At 42.4% G+C, this 17,362-nt stretch overlaps 1 protein-coding gene across 2 annotated transcripts in view; it reads right to left on the bottom strand.

The window, feature by feature from the left end:
* The window catches only part of CDC14A (cell division cycle 14A), a 182,930-nt gene extending 168,221 nt beyond the window's left edge, over positions 1-14,709 (bottom strand). The window contains exons 1-2 of one of the 2 annotated variants that reach the window (XM_027114476.1): positions 14,178-14,709; positions 13,295-13,385 (exon numbers count right to left, since the gene is read on the bottom strand). In XM_027114476.1, coding sequence (XP_026970277.1) covers positions 13,295-13,385; positions 14,178-14,226 — 140 coding nt within the window. In that variant the 5' untranslated portion in view covers positions 14,227-14,709. The remainder of the gene's footprint in view (positions 1-13,294; positions 13,386-14,177) is intronic. The other variant, XM_027114475.1, reaches the window with a different exon arrangement.
* Positions 14,710-17,362: the final 2,653 nt, after the last annotated feature.

Raw genomic sequence — 17,362 nt, 5'->3', positions numbered from 1 at the left:
ACAGTGCTTACAGTTCTAAAAATATATATGTATTTATAATATAGTTTTATATACATATAATTTTCTAACAAGCTAAATACATTTCTGAAAATGTCAAGAGCATTGAAGAAAAAATGGTCACAGCTGCTCACACCATGCTAGGTTATCACTGACTTAGATATAATAAAATGCCATGAACAGAGAAGACACCTTCCAACAACATGCCTCTTTGTAAGAAACTTCCTCACCAGAGGTGGGGAAAATGGAAACACATTTACAGGCCAGACCATTAGCTAGAGGGAAACGTTAAAATACAAAAATCAACTGATAACAATTGAAATAACTCAAATATGCTAAAAGGTATAAAATATGTACTTGAGCAACTTGGAACCAAGGTAGGAGAATAAAAGAATTGGGCTCAGGGCAGAAGAGGAGAACTGGAAAGTCATCAACCTGGGGACAGTGAAAATGGAGAGGAGAAATGGCAGAGATAAGCCGTGTAGAGACACAATAAAGAAACCCGAGGGCTGAGTGGGCTCCTAAACCTGAGGTTAATGATACATGATAGTGTCTTCTCCATTGTGGCAATTCCCAGGAAGAGGCCTCCAGAGCCACAGTCAAGCAAGGGCCCCCGCTTTTTCTAGGGTCGGGGGAAAACTCGTCTCATGTGGACAAGGAAAACCATGGATATATTATTTTATTATTGCCGAGTACCCTGAGCTTCCCCTCTAAATGAATGCACGAATGAACAAATGAATAAGTATCCCTTATGTATATATAAATTTCCCCTTGTAAGGTTGGTAAATTATGGGTCAATACCTAGAATGAAACTCATGAATTATTAAGTGAAAAACAGTCAATCTGTCTTTTTTATTCAGTAAGTGTAAATAGCTAAAATCAAATTCTTCCCTGTTTTGATAGGAAAGAAATGAAAAGAATTGGAGTCCTGCAAGTGGGGAGGGAAGGAAAGATAGGGTTATCTTCTGGGGAGAATGAAGAAATGGGACCAGAGCAAATGTTTACCAGGGTCACCCACTACCCACAGAATTTAAGGGAAATAGAACTTGGGCCTAGAAGCCTTTCTGTTATACCCTACATGTCTAGCTCTTCTCACGAGATTTATGAAGTTTATGATGTATCATTCTTTTGTGTTTGGTTTTTCTAACAAACTCTAATTTAAGTGGGTCCATTCCTAGAGGAATCATTATTTAAAGCACAGTTGTACCTTATTCTACATATCATAAGCTTCCTCTGAAAACTGTCAACTCCTCAGCAAAAAGATAAACTATATTCCAAGCAATACTCACTGAACAAAATTTATGACCACCTACTCTGAGCAAGGCACTACAAGTTAACATAATAATCAAAGAGTGCTGACAATACAAAAAAAATATGAAAAAATTCTGTAAGATCATTATAACGCATGCCAACTCTTCAAACTTTTTACCAGCACTGCTGACATGTTTCATCTATTCATTCATTCACTCACTCACTCAAATATTACTGAAAACCTGCTGACTACCAGTCCCTACCCATAAGGAGCTCACCACCCAAAGATAGACAAGTAAACATAATTACCATTGATAAATGCTAAGATAGCAGTATCCTCCAAAGCACAGTGAGATGTGTGTGTATGTGTGTGTATGTACATATGTGCAAAATTTTGGTGAAATTAATCAGCACTGATCTCTGGGCTATACACTTCACCTAATATTTTCCCTATCACTAAAATATTATCAGCACCCCTCCAGTCTGATGATAAAGATCCTGTACATGGCTGAAACTCACAATGATCACATTTCAAAAAGGTCTCAAATGCTCAGCAAACATTAATCTAAGATCAAAGTACAAGTCTGAGTTTTTGCTCAAGTATAACAAACCACAGTCACATTGATGCCTACCTCCTAGGGAAGAGAGGCTAGACATCTAAGAAGCTTCCCGCTCCACATCAGTCACCTAGAGACTGATGGAAAACTAAAGACCATTGGGAAGCAAGGGGTTCGTGTCTCAACTTGATCCCTCAAAGTCCCTGGGCTGATGCCTTAGCCTCTCTGGGACTCCACATCCTCATCTATCAATAAAAATGCTGAATTAGATGGCTTCCAAAGTTCTTTCCAGCTATTATATTATATTATATTACCCTATCATATCACATTCCTAGCCATTATATATGACTATTATATATATTATATATTATAGTGTGTATATTACACATATTATATATATTATATATAATAATATACTATAGTATATTATTATATATAATATATAATATTGTATATATATTATATATATTGTAGTGTGTGTGTGTGTGTGTGTATATATATATATATAAATAAAATGGTCTAGATTGTCTATGACTCTAGTTATCCATACTAAACAAACCATTCAACAGTTCAAATGTTTCTCAAGGGCTGCTCGCCCTGTCTGATGCACTCTGCCCTCTCAGTGTGTTGGGTCTAGGTACAGAAGGCATTTTCCTCAGTGTCTCCTCAGAGAACAGAAAGATCCTCACAGCTTTCTTCCTTATATTCACTATGCTTTCTACATAGCCGGAAAACAAAGCCACAGTCCAGAGAGCGGCTTAATAAGGTAGGAACCTTCACATCAGTACTATTTACTTACCTACGTAAGGTAAGTAAATACCTTACCTTACGTAGGTAAGTAAATTTGTTGAGATCACAAAGGAAGGAGAGGATCCCAATATCAACTCTCACGCCTGTCCTTTGGTACATTATCTAGGTTTTTAGGAAAGTCCAGATACACAACTGGGAATATGAGGAACCCTTCTCCACTCACCACCTTATTAACCTGGGGCAAGTAGCAGGGCCACCTAAGCCTTCAGCTGCTGCTTCTGTAAAATGGGTTGCTGCTTTGCCTTAAAGCCAAAAGACAGACTAAATGATATCAAGGAACCTTCAGCACCAGGGTCTGTAATGCTGTAACTTCCCTCTTTGGAGCAGGTCAATTAATTAAAAACCCCGCTGACTCTCAAACTAAGGTAAACAAAAGAAGACTTTTTCAGGAATGCACTGGCAAGATTAAAATTCACTCCCACAGAAACACTCTCAAGCAGTGGAAATTAACCCCTTTGTTTAATGGCAGGTATTGAAGGCAAGAGGGCCATGCAGACAGTATGCATGTGACTTTGGTAAAAAACAGAATGGGGACTGATCCCCTTTACACAAAAGACTAACCTTCCTCACATGTCATAAAGCAAGTGAGGTCCTGAAAAGGAAAATAATTACTCTAAAACCCAGCAATGATCACATTACCTCTCTAAGCTCTTGGAAATAAAACCAAAACCCTCAAACTTGTCTGTGAGGCCCAGGGTGATGCAGCCCCTACCTATCTCTCTTTGGGGCCTCATTTTGCACCATTTCCCCCATTTTAGTACTAGCAAGCTCCAACCAAGCTGTTTCTTTTAATTCTTGCCTCAGGCCCTTGGCACTTTACCCTCCCTGGCCTAATTAACACCCACTTATCCTCTAGGTCTCAGCTCCAGTCACACTTCCTCAGTGAATTCTTCTCTGATCCCTCCCCCACCTCTACCTCCACCTCCGTTGTCACCCCACTTCACACACATACACACACACACACACACACACACACACGCGCCCACGCACACGCACCCCTTCACCCTGCAGGCCACTTTTTGTTGTTATGTGCTTCCAAAACCACAGGTCTTTCCTTCAGAGAACTTACAAAACAGTCCTATGTCTCAATATTTGATTAATGGCCTCCCAAAGCCTCACTGGACTATAAACTCGATGAGAACAGGGTTGGGTTAAAATTTGCTCATTAATGTCTCCCTAGGACCTGGCACAGAGATGACTGAGTAAATGAATGAAAGATTGACGTGGTTGGTTCATCTGCAAAAATACCGCCTTCTTCCATTTAATCCTAAACTATACACCAGGTCAAATCTGGGGAAAGATATCCGACATCACATTTTACTAGCTTTGGGTACAAAATTGAACTAAGTAGACAAAATTGACAAAAATAACCTAAAAAGGAAAGGGCAGTGACGGGGATGGAGAATGGCGAGGTCATCCACCTCTCTAGAGCAGGGAAAGGTTGGGAGCACCCATCTCCACAGTCTCCCCCCGACCCGGCCTGCATCTTTATTACTGGCTTGCTCCCAATGTGACCTCCTCCAGAAGTAACCCCCAATCTAAAAAGACTCACCCCAACTAAGCACCATCCCAACTCCTTTTTTGCTTAGCAGCCCCTTCAATTCTATCTGAGAGTTTTGCCAAGTTAAAATCATTCTAAACCTTTACTTTTGGGTTTTCTAGAGCTGTAGGCAATCTGCTATAGGCCATATAAAATAAAACACATTTGACACTAGTTAAAGCATCTGGCAGAACATGAAAGACGCTATTTTCAAGCCCACTATTCACAGCTCCCTAGAAAAGACCTTTTAACCCTTTTCTTTATCACACACTTAGAAAAAAATAAAATGTTTTTAGCATTTCAGATTAATTCAGCTGCAGACGGTCAATAATTTGACTACCAGGACTAATGTAAATGCTGCATATATTCCACACTCTCTTAAAAGGACGATAAATGTATAGAATAAGAAATCAGGTATACAAGGATCCCCAACTCAGAAATCTCAATCTGGAATATAAGTGAGAATCACAAGTAAGCCAAAAAACAAAGTCACATTGCTTTTTCTAAAGCCTGTCACAAACCCATGCCCTTTAGCGATGTCTATAAAACACTCTCAGACTCGCTTGGAGTCTATTTAGCCTTATTTTGTATAAAATGTGATATCTAGTTCCTATGCCCATAGTATATTAGACTCATCAGACAGATCATAGGCAGAAGGCAGCTATTGGCAGCTGGTACATTGATAATAATGTCAAAAGCTAACCCAACAGTATGCAACACCTAGAAAGTACTCATGGTAGTCATCATCAAAAACTGACTGAATAAATTAAAACCACTAAAAGACAAAAGACATTTAGCAAGCAGGCACCATCTGCTACATAAGCAGAGATCCCTTTATTCCTTAGGAGCTCCTAAAACTATCCCTGAATTACAGTGAAACTATACAACCAATGTATTCATAATAATAGAGTCTGAGTATTACAGAAAAAAAAGCAAATCATAATCAGTAAATTCTTTAACAAGGCAAAAATGTACATTCATTTTAGGAAGGTTTCCATAAATTACAAAACTGCTTTGATATTTTAAGATGTGATTTTCTAACTCTTTGTAGAAGCTGCCCCAGTGAAATGCCACATTCTCAGACAAGATAAATGCATTACAAGAGTATATCCATCAAGGAGAGCAAATCTGAATAAACCATCTTTTCCGGTTCTCAAAAGAAAATTAAATTTTATAAGAAAAGAAGAAGTCCAAACTAGCAAATTCTTTAATTTGTCAATAGGACGTGACCGTCTTTAAGACCAAAATATTAAACTAATAAATTAATAAATGAAACATTTTATTCAAAAACTCTAGTTCACACAAACTATTTTCCATAAAGGAATTCTCTATCAATCACAAGTAATCGTGATCCTTTATCAGATGTTTCCAAGTTGTCGAGGACCAGGACTGTTACATCCTTTAATAAATACGGCAATATATTTGATGGTTCTCATTCAACATCTGATTCTTTGGTGGTCCTGGAAATATTTAGGTGATTAACAAAACCAACTTTTTTTTTTTTTTTCTTTGTGGTATGCGGGCCTCTCACTGTTGTGGCCTCTCCCTTTGCGGGGCACAGGCTCCGGACGCGCAGGCTCAGCGGCCATGGCTCACGGGCCCAGCTGCTCCGCGGCATGTGGGATCCTCCAGGACCGGGGCACGAACCCGTGTCCCCTGCATCGGCAGGCGGACTCTCAACCACTGCGCCACCAGGGAAGCCCAAAACCAACTTTTTAAATGTAAAAAAATTTTTTAAAGAAACAATGAATTCCACGCTTAAGCCCAACTCAAATCAGTGAGCCAGAAAGGAACTTGAGATCAGCTGTCCCACCCACCTCCCCAGATTTTAAACAAGTAAATATCTAAATATCCAGAGCAGACATTGTCTATTTTCTGCTGAAAGACCACAAAACACAAAGACTCCTCGTCCACTTTCATTATAGACCCCCTTTATAGACCACTTTCATTATAGACCCCCCTTTTTTACTTCTCTTCGCCATCCCCAAAATAAAACAAGGCAACAAAAAAGGCAGCTCTTCCATCTGATTTACAGACATGGCCTACTTTAAGGTGTCCCTTTCTCCCAATCACCCAAGTCAGAAACCTTGAACTTAACCTTCAATTCCCCCACCCCCTCATCTGGTCAGTCCCAAATACAGTCACTCCATCCTCTCTAGCCTCTCCCCCACCGGGCCTTTCTGTTCCCATTGCTACAACCATAAACCAGCCTGGCCACAGACAACAGACACCCCACCTCCCAGCCATGGGAGTATCTGTCCTAAGCAGAGCTCTGCTCCGTCTCCCTGTCATTCATAAACCAGCAGAAGTGAGATCCAAACAGCTTTCCATAGGCCAGTCCCCAACCATGTTTCCAGCCTCCCCTGTGACCTCTCTGCACTGCAAGTATTTTGCCTCACCTGACAGAATCTTGCTATTCCCCAACACTGAAATCTTTCTTTCTTTCCTCCCTCTTCACTCACTCATTCATTCAGCTAAAATTTCTTGTACACCATCTCTATGCCAGGCACTGTGCTGGGTATAGGGATACAGTGGTGAGCAAAAATAGGCAGTACTTGTCCTCATGGAGATCATAAAATTTACTCTTTTGCTCTTACACACCCTTCAAAAGCTAGTTCAAATATCATAGCCTTTATATCTCTTCCTTTCTTAGATTTCTAATATGTACATTTACAGCTTTTGTCATATATTGCCTTGCAATGTATTGTTTCCACTTCCTTCTTTATGTATCTGTGCATCCCCAAAGCATTAGCACAGTGCTCTGCACCAAAATCTATCCCATCTAAATGTTAAGTTTTCTCTATTTCCAACCGCTTACAACTTTCTTTTAAATTTTGCTTTTTTCACTTCCCATAAAAATGTGTCGAGTCTTTTTTTCTTTTTCTTTGTTTTTTAAGCACGAAGGTGTATTAAGCTGTGGCTAAGTAAAGGTCATTTAATTTCAGCTCTGGAATGTGTTTATGAACTTACAAATGAGAACATCTGATGTCTTAGGGATCTACTTCAAACACAATAATGAAGCTGCCCTGTGGTGACTTGGCTGACAAAGAACTTGGACGGCAGACAGCTCCTCATTGGACTCTCGTACAGTCTATTCGGATCCCTCTCTCAGGCTGCCCTTTTAAGACTAGCCCTGTCACTTTTAACCGAGTCCTCAGCACCTCCGTTAAATTTTGCATTTTCACCAGGCTTATCTCAAGCAAACTGAAAGAACTGAGTAACAATTTGTCCTTATGAAGAGCAGAGACTGACTACCCACTGTGAATGCCTAGGAGGTCAAAACAGCAACTATTTAATAAATCAATATCCTGAAAGTAACAGTTGACTCCAGTGGGTCACAGAATTAAGAACTGACCAGTGAATGTATACAGATATGTCTATTTCCTCATCACGTACACAGCATAGTACTCCTGTTTATGTGCACAGGTGTACACATACACAAGCACACGCCTAAAACTCATGCGTTCAAAACAGAGAGTGGAAAAAGTGGCCCTGAACAATACTGGGTTATTTCTGCAAGGTTAGGATGGGAGGAAGGAGAACAGGGGAAGAAAGTAGAAACCTATACCATCTTTTAAAAGCTAAAGAGTTTTCCAAGTTTTTAGGAGAATTCTATACAGAAATCATTACATCTTATGTTACACCAGTTAAGCAGCAAGAACATTTCACCAGACAGCCTGCAAAAAGTTTTCACAGGCTTATAAAAACTGGGCTTTTGCTCTCATCTCTCCTATTAATATATAATGATAATTAACTCAATTTACTTTCTCTCTCCTTTTTAGGCAGGGCAGTCCACTGAAAGGAGAAAAAGCAAAATTACACCCACAAAAGTGGAGCCGTGGAAAAACATTTTAATTACTATCACACATTCCCAGATACAGCCTGCACACAAATTTGTGCACACAAGTCAGCAGCACATTTACTGCCAAAGCCATCACCACCCAAGTTAGAAGGGCCACGTGAGCCAGGGAGGGGCAAAGCTGTTCTGCACCCTCCCCCCAACCAGGCTCAGGACAACTGGGAACTTGCTGGAAGCATAAGAGCAAGACTTCAGGGCAAATTTACTAGCTCAATGACCTTAAGCTCTACATAACCCTCTCTGGGCCTCAGTTTCCTTATCTATAAAGTGGTGATAATAATAGCACCTAACTCCTAGGGTTGCTCTGAAGATTGAGTTAATGTGTATAAAGGATATAGAACATTGCCTGTCACAGGACTATAAATATCTGTCTATATCATTGCAATTTATAATGAAAGCTAAGGTACCAAATGATGGCCCTAAGGCTCTTATAAGATCACATATCTGTGTACGTATATATGTGCTTAGATGGCATTCAGCTGTCCGTTAAATAAACCTACTTGTTACACATTAAATTTAAAATAAAAACTGAAAAACCAAAAGTGTTTCTTCCTACCTCTATCTAACCTAAATATCCATTCCCACAAGTATTTCCGGGCAAGAGAAGTTTTTCTGTATTTCTCTCAAAGATGTCCTAGGCTCACATTTCAACTCACACCTATGCTACAGGCTACATAAAAGAAATCATTCTTCTATAAATTACTTATCCAAAAATTCCCGGTTGTATTAATATCAGGCTGCTTTAATAAAGTTTAAATGAAAATTGAACATTTTAAAGTATTTAAATCTTCAAGTTAGCTAATTAGTCCTCATTAGAGGCTGCTCATTCTTCCATGCTAAAACATTTGGTGAAATCCTTTGAATCGTTTCAGAAACTGCTTAATATTCAGTCCCCAGAGTATGACCATGAAGGGTTCTCTCCTGCATTTTCAATACCTTTCCTTTGCAAACACAAGGAGAGAAGAAATGAAAATGGACAAGACCTCTACACTCTCCTTTATAGCAAACTGGCTTTCTATGCATAAACATCCAACCCTACACCCATCACCATTAAGAGGGGCACACAAAGGTTATAATAATTAAAATATTTGATTTTGCTAACTTTTGAGCCAAAAAAAATTTGAGCCAAGTTATAAAAAGTAAGCCTCTCTTTAGATTACACGGCCCAATTCCAAAACCAAAGAACTAGCCTTTCTGGAGGGTTGTACATTATTTGCAGCTTAATCACATACAGACAAATCTTTGAAAGGCTCCCTTTTTATGGGGCTACTTTTTTCCCACAAGTGTGTTAGTCTATACGCTGATGTTAATTCTGATCTGTGAAATCATAAACCAAGGACAAATGTATGTTTATTATCAACCACATTTTACTAAAACTGCTCAGGCCTTTATATCAATGTGATAAATTCTGTTTAAAAATCAAGGAGAGGGCTTCCCCGGTGGCGCAGTGGTTGGGAGTCCGCCTGCTGATGCAGGGGACACAGGTTCGTGCCCCGGTCCGGGAAGATCCCACATGCCGCGGAGGAGCTAGGCCCGTGAGCCACGGCCGCTGAACCTGCGCGTCCGGAGCCTGTGCTCCGCAACGGGAGAGGCCACAACAGTGAGACGCCCGCGTACCGCAAAAAAAAAAAAAAAAAATCAAGGAGAAAATTCATACTTTCATTTCTAATAAACAGCCTGACCTCATAAGGCCACTTTGTTAAATTTTCTCCACCAGCTTCTCAGAAGGTTGCCATTTCAATCATAATGCACTAATGTCTCTCCATAGCTAAATAAACATCTGCACAAAACACAGCTGTGTCCAGAATGCCCACAGCCTAATATTTAAAGAGTCTACTTCCTGATTCAAAAATAATAGTTGCATTTCCAGGGTGATAATTTAGTCAGAAAGGCAGTATTTCACTTATACATTCAGCAAATAACTACACAGATACAGGGCTCTACAAGGCCCTGTGTGATTATGCATACTAATATTCCCCTTTCCTTAGAGACATGTACAATCTGATATGATAGTCAAGGTTTTCCTCACCATAAGCCGTCCTCCATAGAAGAACCCAGATATTACTCATCCTTCAGGGGCTTTACAGTCTCTCTCATTCAATACCTCCCTGAAGTGGAGCTGAAGAGATGGATTGCACCACTTCTGTCCCTCTCCCCTTTCTTCTCTCTCCTTCGGCATTTGTCCACCTCTTTGGCTGCTTATTTCCACCTCTTTCCCTTGCTCCTCTCATCCTGGTCATGCCTATGAAATACAGGCCTTGATATTTTTTCTTTCTTCCCAGAAATCACATCATTCTCAAGGCTTTATCATCTCTTTGTGGAAAATTCCCAAATTTAAGGACTTCAAATTTATGTGATATCCAACACTGACGTGCACATCCCTTAAATTCCTTAATTCCAACCTGACCAACACGGAATGCCTGATCTCCCCACTAAAGCCAATTCTTCTGCCCTACTTCTTATTTCAGTCAATGGTCCCAGCAGGTTCACCATGACCCAGGCTGTCTTAAAGACTTCTTTGACCCCTCTTTTTCCTCAGCACCCCACCAACCCACCCACCTGATGTGTTCCCAAGTCACATGGATTCAGAGCCCTTCTTCCCACCACCATTGCCACCAGTCCTAATCTAGACACTTATTTCTCCCCACTGAACATTTCAGAATTTTTCTAGGTGGGCTCTACCTCCTCTCTAATCCATCTTAAGTGACGATAGCATCATATTAATTTTTTTAGAGAGGATATATGTACTCTGGAACCAGAGGGCTTGGTTTTAAATTCCAGGTCTGCTACTTCTTACTTCTGTGACCTTGGGCAAGTTACCTAACCTCTCTGTACCTTACTCTCATCGTTTGCACACTAAGGATGGTAATAGTAGCTGCCTCAAAACTGTTGTGAACATAAAATAAATTAATAGTTATGGGGCACCTAGAACAGCATCTGGCATGCATTTAAATGCTCAATAAATGTTTGCCATTATTTGCAGTTAGCATAGGTCTAGTCATACCCTGGACTGCCCCCAGATCCTCAAGAGAGTCCCATGGCATACCATGCTGCATTCAATCTGCCCAGCTGACCTTTCAGCTTCCTATCACACAGCCCCACTTGAACCTGTACACACACCAGGCAAATCAGAGGTCTTACTATTCCCTGAACACACGCCAGAGCCTCCCTCCTCATCCTCACTGTTCCCACTTCTGGGATCTCTCATCTCATATCTCTGTCCATCCTTCAAGCCAGTCTTAACTCCTTCATGAAGCCTTTTCTGAACCCCTCAACCAGAAGTGCTCCCCAATGCCCATGAATTCCCCCCAGCACAGGGGTTATGTTACTCTACGGCAGTCATCTTTTCTCTCCATCTCACTGCAGTCCTGTCTTTCTCCCTGCAGGTTTGGAGCTCCTTGAAGGTAACATATGCATCCATCATCCGTGTATTCACTACATCCTCTAGCCCTGTGAAATATGTTGAGGTGACAAAAAAATGGAGGTGTGGGTGATCAGAACCATAGCCACTACTGTGGCATAGTAGTTAGGCACCTCAAATAAAAAGAAATACACACTCTGCCCAGACTGGAGTCCTCATCATAGTTTTGAATGACATCAAAACTCACAATATAAATTGGATGGTCTCTCCAGCAAGTCTTTCTTTACAGGACACCAGAAATACAGTAGAATCAATATAAGAAGAATGTGGTTTGTAGCCCTATCCTAAAATACTAACATTAAAATCACACAAAAAATTTTCCTCATATATTAATAGTAGAATCAAAAAACCACTGACTACTGACTGTGTTTAGTTGACTAAATGTAATTTTCTGCTAGATCTACCATCTAGCAATCCCAAGAGAAGCAACTTAGACCTCAAGGCCTGGAGCTTGTTCAGTGACATATTAACTTCTGGCACATCACTGAAGAATTAAACATAATGGCATATACACAGTCCCTACCCTCGGACTCATGAGAGGTCCCCAAACCCTACACCCAGAAAAAGAGGGCGACAACAATGCACATTCCCAACAATAGAATGAACACTCCATAAACACTGCTGGCAGTGACATCATCCAGGTACCAGAGGTCAGAGAGCAGGCAGTGCAGTACTCCATGCTATCTAGGAGCAGAGCTGTAATCTGACACCAGGGATTTAGACCTCTTTGCCCAGCAACTCTGGGCATTCAGGAGCCGCAGCAAAGGGCTCTTTCATTCCCACTTTCACTTCAGCCATTCAAGGAGCATCCTGCTCCCAGCACCACTGAGAGAAATGTCCCGAAGACATCAGTTTCAAGAATCCCTATGATTAAGTGAAATTAAAGAATGTTTTCCCTCAAATAAAAGATATGCTCTTGAAGTCTGAGAATACTCTCACTCTTCCAATACCTGGTGGTACCCACAAATCCTTTGGCAGAACTGCCAAAATCCCTCTTAACATGACAAGTCCTAGGAAGCTTACTAAGTAACTATGGTTCATTTAACTATGTTCATTTAATTGCACGTTTGGTTAAGAAAACAAGGAAGTAAAATTAAATGTTTGTTAGAATATGCTGGACAACTCTGAAACACTAGCTCTTTTAATAAAAGGACATAATTATGTCAACTCAGCCTTCTTATTCCTTATTATATGTTGCTTTTATTAAGTAGAGATTTATCTCTCTTTAAGTTTTTACTATACTATACGATATCTTTTTCCTGTAGATCAATGGTCTTTCACAGAAAACAGTTCCCTACTTGTATCTTACACTCTCAAATCCTAATCCCACAGAGGCAGAGTAAACAAAGAATGTAAATTAGCACTCCTATACCACTTCCTCAAAGGCAAAAATAATAATACTGTGAAGCTTGGGGCACCCAAATAAAATAACTCAATAATTTACCACACAGATAAACTCAATACACACACTGCCCTGTACTCTGTAGGTGCTCCAATAAATACTCCATGAACTGATTCACAGGCCTGCTACAGAATCTGGCAAGGACAGAGGGTGCGTCTCCCTGGTCCTGCTCTGGGGAGTGTTAGGAATCTACGGTTGCAGTTTATTGTGGTGGTAGGAAGAACTAATATAGATAGAGGTCTAAAAGAAATGAGGTGACGATAGGTTCAAATTATGTTAACTTTCCCTGCACCTCTCCCCAAGCATCTGAGCCTAAGGAAATCGGATTTGTTGCTTGCACCGCGGGGGGAAGGTGAATAAAACTGCCATAAAGGTGCACTGCATTTCCTCACCAAAGAGCCAACAAACTAAATGGTTGAGAAAAAAAAGAAAAAAAGAAAGAAAGAAAGAAACTTACTTTTCATAGACCAGCTCCTCATCGATGGAGAAATAGTGGGTATTTACTGTGCTTTTTGGTCTATTCCTTAAAGTAGCAAAATATAACCGATCTGAAAGACAAGTTTAAAAGACAGGAGAAAACATATGAGAAGTAGGGAAGCCGGGGCAGGGGGGGTTGCTAACGCAACAAGATCAAAATAACAACCGCCACCCATTATTTAAAGACCCCATTAACACATGGAATTCTTGCAAAGCCCTGATCTCTCCCACAAAGCGACAGAGATCCAAGAGCATACCAGTTAGAGAAGCGAGAAGAGGGCCCGACTGAGAACTCAGCGGTGGGCAGAGCTCCCATATCCCCCTTGTTCAGGCCAGCGGGAGCAGGTAGAAGCTGAGGGTACCCGTAGCACTGGAGATGCAAGTTTGGTTCAGAAATGTCCAGACCTCAGCAGCTGCGGAAGGGGAAGGGAGAGGCCAGAGGCGAGCCTCTCCCCTGCAGCTCCGGAGACTTCAAGAAGAGGAAGGGAGGAGAGACGGGGTTTGTGTCTGGAGATGTCCCGAAAACCGAGTCCAGCAGTAGAAGGATAAAGGCAACCGAAAGGATCCGCACGAGCCGCTGCATGCAGGAGCCCGGGAGAGGCCGGCGCCGTCCCATTATCGGGCGGGGAGGCCTTCCGAGCGTGCTGCAGAGGGAACGAGGGACGCAAGAAAGACAGAGAAGCCGGAAGCAGGGGGTCCTCGGGGAGAGGATAGCACCGAGAGGGGACGAGAGCCCGCGCAGCGACCGCAATACGCTGGGGGCCCAGGAAGAAGCCGGAGACAGTGGTTGGGACGTTGGGGCGAGAAGTGAAAAGAGTTGGGGGCGACGGAGGGTTGGAGGATGCGGGGCGGCTGCTCCTCACCTTTCATGAACTCGCAAGCCCCGATTAGTTCCCCTGACTCCGCTGCCATCTTAAGCGAGATACGCACGGGGGAGGGCTGGGTCCTGGCCAGCTGAGGTCACCCGCCCCCGGGGGCTTCCCCACTGCCCAGGAGCCGGGAAGCTTGCTGTCCCGAACACCAAGCCCGCCCGAGAGAGGCAGCAGGCGCCGAGGGCGGAGGCGGCTGGGGGGTCAGCGCGCAGGGCGCCCCGGGGACATTCCGTGGGGAACCCGAGCACCCTCCGAGCGGGGCGCACACGCCCCGGTCTGTGGCCACTCCGCTTCGGACCCGGCTGCTGCCGCTGCTCCGCCGCCGCCGCCGCGCCTGGGAAACGCAGACCAGCTCTCACGGCCGGGCAAAGTCTTCCCCCGGCTCCCAAAGGGATCATGGAGGAGGAGACTTCTGGCCCCGCTCGCGCCCGTGGCTACTCGTGCGGCAGCGGGCAGGACTCTGGTGCCCGCCGGCTGGCAGCAGCTGCTCCGGCTCCTCCTTCGCCACCTTCTTTCAGCAGCAACTCTTCCTCCTCCTCCTGCCCCTGGGTCCGCCCCCAGACCTTCTTCCCCGCCCTCCTTCAGCCCCCTCCACTTTCACGGCTCCGCGGCCATCCCTTAAAGGGACAGCGCCGCTCCTTTCTCCGCGCCCGCACCGCGCCCCAGTTACCAAGCGCCCCGCGGATCACTAAGAGCCGGTTGCTAAGGCTTTGTTGTCGTCCACCAATTGCTGTACAGGAAACGCGGTCCCGGGCCCTGAGGAGCCGGGCGGGGCCTCCAGACCAGAAAGTTATGAATGAAACGGTGGAGTCGGGAGTGGTCCCGGAGGGCACTTGAAGCGGCTTCGCAGGCAAGAATGAGCCCGCGCCCCTCCGTTTTCTGCACGCACTTAGTCTTCTTCCTATTCCAGATTTTTCGTCTGTCTCTCTCATTCTCTACCTCTCTCTCCCCACTCACCCTTGTTCTTCTAAACTCTTGCATGCGCGCGTGGACACACACACACACACACACACACTCTTAAAGCTCTCAGAACTCCGTGCCCCACCTTACCTATAGCTAATCTTTCAACCAACCCCCATCCTCACCACTGACAGACCTCTATCTTTACTAAAAAAAAGAAGCCCTACCTCCTAGCTCAGAAGAACACCTACTGGTTTCTTCTACACATATTGGACTCTGAATTAACTTGTGCTTTGTTCTCACTGGGTAAAAGGTTCCCAGCCGGTTCCCCACGTCCTCTAATTTGGGTCGCCGCTGTGGGCGCAAATCATCACAAATACCTAACCTTTATGTGGCTCTGGTCCTGGAGGGGGGCGGGGCGGAGGAGCGAGGCCAGCCGGGGGGCAGGGGAGGGAATAGGGGAGAGGGAAGAGGGCCACTTGTCCACGGGGAAAATTATCACAAAAGAATATCTTTACACAGTCTTAGCTGAAGCGCTGCAGAGAAGCCTTATCTCAAAGAAGCCCTTGACTTGTTTCCGTGAGGCTTCTCGTACAGCTCGAACAACTTTAAAGCAGGGTGTCCTACCGGTGTGCCTAATTAGAGAGCAGTCCCTTCCATATGAAAATGGCGCTACAGACCCATCACCGGAAGAGCATGAGCTCTGAGTGGTTTCTCCAGAAACAGACAGGGATTTGTGCCAGCCTTCGGTTTCGCACTCGTTTGTTTACCTCTTGGAGAAAAGGGGCGCGCAAGAGAAAGAGTCCACTGACTTTGAAGGACCGCTCTGAGGTCAGCAAGTAAAGCTCAATCTCTTGGTCTCAACCCGTTAGCTTTGCTGGCTCTCCAAAAAGCTAAAGAGCCCACAGAAAAATGATAAACGAATATTACTTAGATATTCAGAAAAAATATTCTGAACATATCAGTAATTCTAATAGAACATGCCCTTGCAAGACAGTTAAAAGAAAACCTATCCTAACATCCAAATCTTTAAACTCTAAGGTAAGAACCATATAAATTTAAAGGTGGAAGAATCACTAAAGACGACCTCCTACCATCCCCTAATCTTCCCACGAGGAAAGACTATCTCAAAAGAGTTTTTAAAACCGTAAAAGTCCTGAAAATATGAGTTGTCATGAGTGTTCCTCTCTGCTGAGATGCAGTCCATGTTTTCCAGGCCCCTGGCCATGGCTATGGAATTCTAAAGAATGAAGTATCTCTAAATGTATTTTCCACACTCAACAATTCTTCGAATTTTTTCTGATATTTACTCCCACAAATCGTGTGTCGACAATCATGTTAGCCAATTCATATTATTTTGTTGAAAAGTTCCAACTGAGACTTTATATGTGACAGTTATGGAAAAGCAAAGTGTATGAATGTCTCAGTAAACTTACCCACTTTGTTTAAAAAAGCTAATTCAATGATGGCAATCTATTTCCAAATTTTATGATGTGAAATTCGTGTAGAACCTAAATTCTCTTAACAAATTTCCTAACAACTTTTCATCCAAGTGTTGTATTAGAAAAACTCCTTTAGAAAAAGAAGCCCAGGTTCTCATTCAACGCATAAACTTTTAATTTTACTAAGTAAATAGACTAATGAAAAGAACTCTAAATCTATAGGTTCAGAGAAGTCAGATTGAATTAAACACCTCTTGTTATTTTCTGAAATGAATTTACAAAAACATTTTCTTTCATATAATTCTCCTGCTTAGAAATTTTGGTCATGAGGAATGAATTATGACCTGAACAAACAGAAGTCCTTAAAATTAAGATCTCAAAATGAAAAAGTTTATTTTTCCTTAGCATATTTACAGTATGAGTATTACAATGAAATTTTTGAAGTTGTTAAGACTTTATAATGTTTTTTTGAAGCTCAATGAAAGGAAAATAAGTGATTGTCAGTATAATCAAATCTCTCTAAACCAAAATCTGCACAACCTAAATGGTATAAAAAAAATCCTACAAGAAAAATTATGAACAAGATAGTGCGCATACAGCACACATACATGTCAAGGTTCTAATGAGATCATAAAATACTATATTGTCTCAATTATCATGAGGTCAGAGTTCTTATTGGTTGTAGTTTCATAATAAAGGCATGACTTCACAGTCTATGGAAGAAGATATGGAAAAAACTTTCCAATCACTCAGAATAAATGTTAGGAACTGACTTTTATCTTAAACAACAATAAAGAATGGTGTTGCACACATAAAGAGAATACTAGGAGAATA

This window comes from Aethalodelphis obliquidens, unplaced genomic scaffold (assembly GCF_003676395.1).
Source record: "Aethalodelphis obliquidens isolate GAN/ISIS:26980383/991018 unplaced genomic scaffold, ASM367639v1 scaffold13, whole genome shotgun sequence".
In the NCBI taxonomy this organism is placed as follows: domain Eukaryota; kingdom Metazoa; phylum Chordata; class Mammalia; order Artiodactyla; family Delphinidae; genus Aethalodelphis; species Aethalodelphis obliquidens.
The sequence above is the reverse complement of the archived record's forward strand: the minus strand, read 5'-3'. Positions and strand labels throughout refer to the sequence as shown.